Source organism: Heliconius melpomene, chromosome 7 (genome assembly GCF_056956725.1).
Source record: "Heliconius melpomene rosina isolate 202511_hmr_F chromosome 7, ASM5695672v1, whole genome shotgun sequence".
Taxonomy (NCBI): domain Eukaryota; kingdom Metazoa; phylum Arthropoda; class Insecta; order Lepidoptera; family Nymphalidae; genus Heliconius; species Heliconius melpomene.
Window position 1 is genome coordinate 10,687,812 of NC_140395.1, and position 8,722 is coordinate 10,696,533.

General features: G+C 32.9%; 1 protein-coding gene across 1 annotated transcript; it reads right to left on the reverse strand.

The window, feature by feature from the left end:
- Positions 1–907: 907 nt before the first annotated feature.
- Positions 908–6,596, reverse strand: LOC146537823 (uncharacterized). Its single transcript, XM_085188149.1, has 11 exons — positions 6,369–6,596; positions 5,965–6,090; positions 5,590–5,687; positions 4,868–5,014; positions 4,131–4,244; positions 3,586–3,741; positions 3,020–3,240; positions 2,657–2,823; positions 2,286–2,438; positions 1,442–1,600; positions 908–1,143 (listed from the first exon to the last, which is right to left on the reverse strand). The coding sequence occupies exons 1-11, from the start codon at positions 6,430–6,432 to the stop codon at positions 941–943; spliced, it is 1,608 nt and encodes a 535-aa protein (XP_085044275.1). The 5' UTR covers positions 6,433–6,596; the 3' UTR covers positions 908–940.
- Between the last annotated feature and the right edge of the window lie 2,126 nt (positions 6,597–8,722).

The following is an 8,722-nucleotide window of genomic DNA, read 5'->3' on the forward strand; positions in this document are numbered from 1 at the left end:
AAATTAAAGCGAAATATATGTTTATAAATTTATTTAACTTTCCGAAAGGTATTGCAATAATATATGCATGTGACTTTCTAAGCTCTTGGGCATTATTTACGCGGAAAGAAAAGTAAAATAAACGTAAGATAAATCCTAAAATCAAATTTGCGCCACAACGCGGCCACTACTCGTTGACTCTACTATAGCTAGCTACCTTATTCATCACACCAACCTAAAAGGAAATTCAATGATTTATGATGTAATTCATACAAAATTCCACAGTTATTAACACATGATAATTAACACGAGAAGTTCCTGTAAATTGTTTTGGCCAATTTTAACATAAAGGTTATGTTCTTGATATTCAACAATGTGACATTAAAAAAAATGTTTAATCTTGTTTCAGAAAAATTGTACCTTCAAATATTTTGCTTTTGATAAAACATACCTACTTACCTATTCGATTTATATATATGTATTTATTAAATGTTTTTAATCTTACCAAATTAAGTAAAAATATTGTGTGTAATACGTAAATCAATAATAAATTGATTAACTTGAGATATTTTAATTGAAAAGTAAGTACCTTAATTGAATATGACAAGGAAAACAGGAAAAAGATGTTGGAAAATCCTCAAATTGAATCATGTACCTACCGAGAATAACTTGTATGTGAGGTGACTAAAAATTATTCTGCCGTCGAATACAAAGGGCACAAATAATATTTTCTACAAAATTGAGTGACTGTAAATACAAAGATTTTCAATTCCCACACGGTGGAATGAAATATTAAATATTTTTTTTTTTGGCTCTAGTAACGAGGCAAACCACGTCGTTGAGTTCCACCACTTAACAAACAATGGAAAAAAGATTTAGAGGCCGGAAGCGTCTTAATGAGAAACGGAGATAAACTAAAAAAAACACATTCTAAATTAAATTCTTTATTTATCCTGTCTAACTATAGCAATCCTTCCATTTCCTTCATAAACTGCATATACGCGTCGTCCTTGGTGGGCGCGTGGCGAGGCTGCTCAGTGCGAGGTTGTCGCAGCTCGGCCTTCGCCCTCCTGTCCTCTCTCTTGACACGTAAAGCTGACGGCACGAAACGGGTGACGTCCGCTGATAGATTGCGAATTTGTGGTTTGGCTGTTATGGTTGCACCTGAGGGATTTAAATTTAATTTCTATATAGTAACAAAAAAGTATAAAAATGAAATGAAGTAGCGATATGGGGTAGTTTCATCTAAATCAGTTCAGTAGTTTTTACGTGAAAGTGAAACAATCATCCATCCTGATAAGCTTTCATATATATAATATAAATCAATAAATTTGTTTAAAAGACACTGCTGAAAAATAAATTTAAGGGCACTTATCGATTGGATAAAAACAAACCTCCTCCCCTCTTTGGCGCCTAAGTTTCCTTTTGACTATTAGAAAATAAATAATATAGCATCATTTACCTTGCACATTATCCTTCTTATTAACCAGTTGCGGCGCGGCGCTCAACACTGGCACGTGTGGCGGTAAACGCAGACGAGGCGGGGCACCTGGCGGAGGCCCAGGGGGGCGTAGACCACGGGAGGGCAGGCCCGGGGGCGGTCCGGGGGGAAGGGTTGGAGCTGGAAAAGATTCGGAGTCAAAAAATTCCCAAAACATCAATAATCATAACAATAAATTACAAAAAAGGAACTAAGTGGTATAAAACAAATTTAAAAAATAGTAATACGATTGAAATATCATTTATTAACACTCCGACAAAGAGGAACATATAAGACTACTGTAAATATCTTATATTCTTATGTATATACTTAATGTATTCTGTACATTAGGTATTATGTAGAATATAAGATATTTTTAGGTAGGTAGAGGGAACGTAGTGTCAAGGCACTTCGGAGGCATTGCGTGCCGAATGGTGGAGTGATATATTTATTACTTATGAACCTATTCAAATAAAACAACATTTAAAGCATTAAAGCCGCTTCTGAAATTAGTGTGGACAAACGCACAGAGATTTAAAAACTATTCCTTCAAAAATATATCTTCTCTTATATCTTCCATGTAACAGACAACAACCAGTTACAATTTCATTATATATATAGTTTCCCCTGTGGAAACACAATTGAATCTGGCCTCCAGTCATATCATCCATTCAGCCATTAATAATAATTTAGTTAATAAAAATCTTTAGCCACCGCAAGACTATTCTGGGTTGGTCACTGACTCTTCCATTCTTACGCCCATGTCTTCCTTACTATATCCAGTACAGAAAACGAAACTAAAAGAGAAATACAGGATTATGCTTACCTGGTCCATGGGGTCCACCCAGAGACATGGGAGGAGGCCCAGGAGGACCAGGGGGTCCTGGTGGTCCGGGGGGTCCTGGGGGTAATCCTGGAGGCAATCCGGGAGGTGCCCCTGGTGGGGCGCCGGGTGGACGGAGCATTGGGGGCCGAAGACCTGAAGGAAAATAGTCAATTTAATATGACGTGTTTTTAACATCCAACGAAAACAGAAATGTTTTAAGTTTAACGTATCTGTGTATGTGTGTATATTCACATAGGAAAACAGGCAGAAGGTTAAAGGTCATCATGGCGCAGCTCTGACACACAATGCAAAAACAATTCACCAGTTTCTGTCTAACTTTTTGTAAAACTAGCTAAATAAACCTCAACAACCTGGAGGTAGCAAAGGTGGCGGCATCTGTCGTATCTCAGCGCCGGGCGGTTCCAAAGTAAAGTCGTGGTGGTTGTGGTGCCCGTGGTGGTCGTGGTCGTGGTCGTGGTGCTCTGCGTCACTGTCCGAGTCACTATCTCTGCCTGTCGTACGCTTCAGTGCTGTTAATCTGTAAGTAATAGTGTCAAATTTTTATCATGTATTTACTTATATTTATACCCTATTCAGGGACCCGTGACTTATTCGGAGACGAATCGGCTAACATATATGTATAATCGGTTTACAGTCACACTTTGTACCCTTGCGCCACAACCGGCCTCAAAAAAAACCTACAAAAATTAATTAACTAAAAAAAAGAAATGTACCTAGCATTTAAATCAGCAGCCCGATCCCTCTCCCTCTTTCTATGAACCTCTTCCATTTCCTTCATGAAATCATCGATGTTCTGTCCGGAGAGTGCCAACATCCTTTGTTGGAGGGACGTTGGCTTTGGTGTTGGCGTTGCTTGGGCCAACGTTGGCGATTCTAGGTCTTCCTCCATGATTTCACCGTCTAAGTCTTCTGCTGGTTGGTGATGTGGATGTTTCTAGAATCATAACGTTTTGCCTCAACACAAGAGCGAAGAAATGAAAGTATAAATTTAAATAAATATTTTATTTCCTGAGTGGAGATAGAACAAACCAGTGGCGTTTACAGTCACACTTTGTGACCCTGTGCCATGACTGGCCTCAATATATAAGTTTTAAATATAGTTATTTCACTGCTTTTTATTAATTCAGTTGTTTTGCTTCACAGATTCATAACGTCATTATCATTACTACTCAAAGTCTCTAACTCTATTCAAAGAATTCTATTTATTCGATCCATTCATACAATTAAGACTACCTAACATAAAAAAATATTTCTGAAATTTACTCAAAAATTTACTTACACATTCACCCGGTGGTTCTTCAGCCAGATCTGAGAAACGTAAGCTTTTCTTGTCTTTACGTACGTCGTCTAATTTTAGAGCTTCTATGAGCAATGCCTCCAAGTTCGGTGGATGTCCGGGAGGTACTCCTGGTGGTTCGATACCAGTTGGTCTTTCCTATATAGGAGTTCAGTTGATATGATCTTTGATTTTAGTGACTTTTTACACTATATTTAAAAAAACTCTAGAGTTTCATTGAAACGTCAAGTTTTTAAACAAGTATAATCTATATACTTAAAATAAAATCGTAACGGGTCTGTGTCTGTACATGGAAGATATATAAGAAAAAATTTTATTGGTGGCATTTAATAATGTAAAAGAAACAAAGACAATGATTTTTAAAAGTGTTGTCTGTTTTGTGTGTGCGTTTGTTAACGATAATTTAAGAAACAGGATTTATGCGGTTAGAGTTTCATTTAAAATTGTTAAGTTATTTTATTTTTATTAAACACACGCGCGCAAAGCTAAAACAAAGAGTTTTAAGTAAAATTAAACAAAATACTTACCCTATACACTGAATCCTTCTTCAATATAGGTCTTACTGGTAGATTTGGATGTACTGTATCCATCGGCAGTGGTATTTGAGATGGCACATTACTATATATTAAATTATCAGGCACCTTAAATATTAAAAATATTAGTATTAGATAGATATTTGTAAGATTATATTTAATTAATAAAAAATTAAATACACTGTGCATTCTGTATAGCGACACCTGTTCGACAGTTAGCTTATTTACAGGCTTGGTAATAAAAAACTAAAATAATAAATAAGATAAAGTACACATACACATATTATAGGTGTACACTATATGGTGGATATATTCATAAAATATAGTAGCAGGCCAGTCATGGCGTAGGGGTGCAAGTGTGTGACAGTAACCTCTAGAGGTTGTGGGTTTGATCCTCACTCAAAGAAACAAAATATTAAATATTTTCATTTCTTCCCTCTGATGTTGAGGCGTATGAAGCGCGGCATTCAGTTTCACCATATAACAAGCTATGCCTCCAGAAATCGGCGGAAAATGCAGGGCTGAATGTCTTAACACTGGATGCCTCTACCCTTAATAATATTTTAATCTCTTAAAATAAAAGAGTCAAAATTATGACAAAACAAAATAATTTACATGTTATGAACCTGGCCTTCTAGACTATTTTAATTTGAATTTACATAGCAAACAACCAAACCAATTTCAGTGAAATAAAATAATGCCACTAATATATAAATGAAATAGTCATTAACTTGTAATGTAGGCAAAGGAATATCATCCACTTGAACAGATTGAGCATGTTTGACGGATTCATAATAAGATATGAGATGAGCTCTCCTTTTATCATACTCCATTTCCTGACGCTTTAGTTCCACCCATTTTTCTGGATCATCCTTATCCTGAAAATAAAAGTTGTTACATTTAATTTGTGACTGTAAATGCGACTCTTGGGGGTTTTTAATTACTCTGGTAAGAAGAAAAGGTGCGGCATTAAGTTCTACTATTGAACAAGCAATGTCTAATTGAACAACAATAATAACAGAGTATTTTGACACTAGATTCCCTCTGCCCATCCAGGGATATACGGAATATTAAGAAATATTAAGAAATTAAAAATATCTTTTCCATTTAATATTTATTATAAGCATTTACCAAGTAATTATTATCAGTATTTTATAAAAAATAAAGTAATTGTTATTTAAAGAACGCATAAAAGTATTGAAATAATTAAAAAAAATGTATAGATGTGTGGGTGGTGTAAGCCTAAGTATTATATTTTAAATCAAGATACTTTTTGTGAAAAATGTTTTTTTTTATTTTTCTTTTGTTTTTGATTTTTCTGTTATTTAATGTCTAGCATTGAAATTATAGGATTTAATATATTAACTTTAAACATGTTACATATTTAAATATTTTTCAAATTTTGTTTTCTTTGGATTTAATGATGATTTTGCATAATATAACTCATACTTACATACATCTTCAAGACTCTATCAAATGTCTCTCTTAATTTCTTTCGTTTCTCTTTAAGAACTTTCTCATTTAGTGGAGAAGGTTGCAACACATTGAATTCTGAAATATAAAGAAATATCTTATATAATTTTAATAGTTATAGCATGACCGTTATATTTATTGTAAATTATATATATTGTTAACTGAATATCGAATGCGGATCGGAATATACTGCGCCCTACCACAACCCTTCCTGTGTTAGAAGAGTATTGACACCCACCACTACCATGCTCATTTTTATAAATGCATTATTTCACATAATTTAAGCTATGAAAAGGATTTTTGGGCTATGAAATCATTTTTTAAGGTAAAAGCATTTTATTCAATTATAATTTACCCATTTCATCAATTTTTTGAAGTTCTTCTAGAATTTGAGTGGGATCTTTCATTTTAAGCACTGCAGCTCTTACCATCTGCCTTTGCCTTTTATTCTTCTTCAGTTCTTTTTTCCTAGCTTCTTTACCTGTTAATATTTAATATTTATAAGAAGATGATAAAAAATTTATTTTTAACGATCTTTACGCATCTAAAATAAAACTATTCTAACCGGATTAATCGTGTGCATGTATAGTTTTAGTTGTCCGAAAATACACTTTAGAAAACCTACCTGTGACAACGGACAACTAAAATGTGTACTGTAATCCGATTAAAACAGTTTTATTTAAAATATCTATATATAATGTTTTATAAGACGTTGAATAAAGTATATAAATAAGATTATAAAATGAAAATGGTACGTACGCGCTTGATCAGTAGGGTTCATATATTTACCACTTTTAGTGGTATTTATTGATCGACGACCCATCTTTGCTAATTTTTACCGTAACTATTTCTGCAAATAAACTTATTTTATATTTACACTAATACAAATATAGTCTTAAAATATTCCTTAGTTTTAATCATAATTATAAAGAACACAACGCTGAATCGAAAAATCGACATCAACAAGCTTTCAACTGTCAAATTCTATAAACCTCAAACTGAATGTCAGTGTGAGGGACAATAGATTAAACAAATTATTTTATCTGTGATAAATCACAAATAATCGTTCTACTCATTAAATAAGAGTTACCTCTATAGTTAGAAGAAAAAGTGACAAATTGTTAATAATTTTTACATGGAATTTGAATAATTAACAAAACTGATTATCTGTAAAGTCGGTTGACGGACGATAATTTTAGGTCATTACCGTCATATTTTTTTACCAATATTGTCTATTAATGAAAAATTACATAATACTACTAAAATAAATTTAAATAAATATATCATCTCCTCGAGTGGGGATCGAACCCACGACCAGTCGCGGTTACAGTCACACTTTTATGATAGTTGTCGAATATTTTTTTGGAAAGGAAGTCGGTTAAATATGTAAATCTGCCCCCGAGTATTAGATTTAATTTTTCTGAATCACGATCATAAACCTACATAAACTCTTACCGACGTTAACTTTTACATATTACATTCTAACACTACTGAGATTTACTTATTCGATTTATCTATATAGCGGAAACATAAATCTACGCTATATAACTGACAGAACAAGCGTTATTTAATGTTTGTGCGTACACTCGTGCATTATATTGTCTTGTTTTATGCAAATAATTTTTAATTTTAGTCAAGTTACGTTTGCTTTTTTAATAAATGGCTTTATATAAAATATCAAAAAACACATAACAACGAAAAATTGTTCTTATAATGTATGATTGAAAGTTCAAACATTTGTTTTTAAATTCAATTATGTATATAATTATAATTGAACACGTACGATAGTGTACGTAGTATTTAGTATAATATTTTTTGCCTATATATTTAATTATGAATAGAGTTCTCATAAAAAAAATCAAGCGCTAGATGTATGGTAGATGTATATAGGGTATATAGAGGTAAGTATAAGTGCAGTAGGTGATTCGTGATGAGAAGGCTGCTGCGTTTAAAGAATAAAAGAGCCACCATCATTTGACAAATTTGAATTTGTGGAGGGGCAGAAGCTCATGCAGAGCAAGTGGCAAGTGTTCGTTTGCTTTTTCAATGTCAGAACTGTATCTAAGTTAGGTCGATTCTGTATTGAATATAATATGTTTATAAAAAAGCTTCTAGGGCTTGTACAAAGATTAAAGATTAAAAATTAAAAATATATACATTTTTAAAATATTCATGTCTGAACGAAACCACATAATTAATATTTTATAGTAAAACGTAGTAGTAATGCAACAAGTATTATTTTTTAGTCACATAAGATATGTCGCTAAAAATACGAAAGATAAGAATAAATCAGTAGTGGTGTGAACAATAACAACCACTGATTGTGAAATAGTAAGTGAGTATAGATTAGCATCATGTGACAGAGAAGGTTCTCATAGAACCGTCTCAAGCTATTGTTAGAATATTTTCCCAGTCCTGGACGTGAGAATACTAAAGTCGTTAAGAAGTAACAACACTTCATTCATCAAAGAACTTATGAATGTAATTTTACTCTGTTGTTGTTTAGAGAATACATCACTATTTTATTAGTCTTTAAACAACAAGCAATTTCCGCTCTACCAATAATTCTTAATAAATTGCTAAACAAACTATATTTTGGGATTTTATTATAAATACTAATAATTCAATACTATGATCTTAAGTATTTTATTTTAGTTTCGCGCTGTATCACGAACATAGCAGGGTAGGCATTGTGAACATGGGAACCTATACACTTTCGCTCGTATACTTTTTGTCGAATTCTAGAATCACTTCGTACTTAGTGGCGGAACTCAACGCCGCACTCTGCCTTGTTACCAGATGCAAGAAATTAAAATATTAAATATTTTATTTCCTCGAGGGAGAATCGAACCTACAACCTGTTGTGTTTACAGTTGCACATATCCCTGCGCCTCTATTGGCCATTCTGGGTCTTATGAATAATAATAATGAGAAATATTTATAGGTCAGTTTATTTTTACTTACAGACATTTATTTACAAATTATCTATAATTGCCTTTTTGTAAGTATATATAGTTATCTAATAATTAACTGTAAATGATTCTACAATTCTTTGTCTTCTTTAATTTACATTATCATTTGATTTCTTAACAACAGTTCTGCTCAAGGCTATA

Bases quoted from the DNA above. Each gene is read 5' to 3' on its own strand.
- LOC146537823 (XM_085188149.1), bottom strand. From the start codon at position 6,432: ATGGGTCGTCGATCAATAAATACCACTAAAAGTGGTAAATATATGAAC. The intron at 6,091-6,368 runs GTACGTACCATT...AAATATTAACAG, and splicing joins GAACCCTACTGATCAAGCGC to GTAAAGAAGCTAGGAAAAAA. The intron at 3,241-3,585 runs GTAAGTAAATTT...TTATGATTCTAG, and splicing joins AAGAACCACCGGGTGAATGT to AAACATCCACATCACCAACC.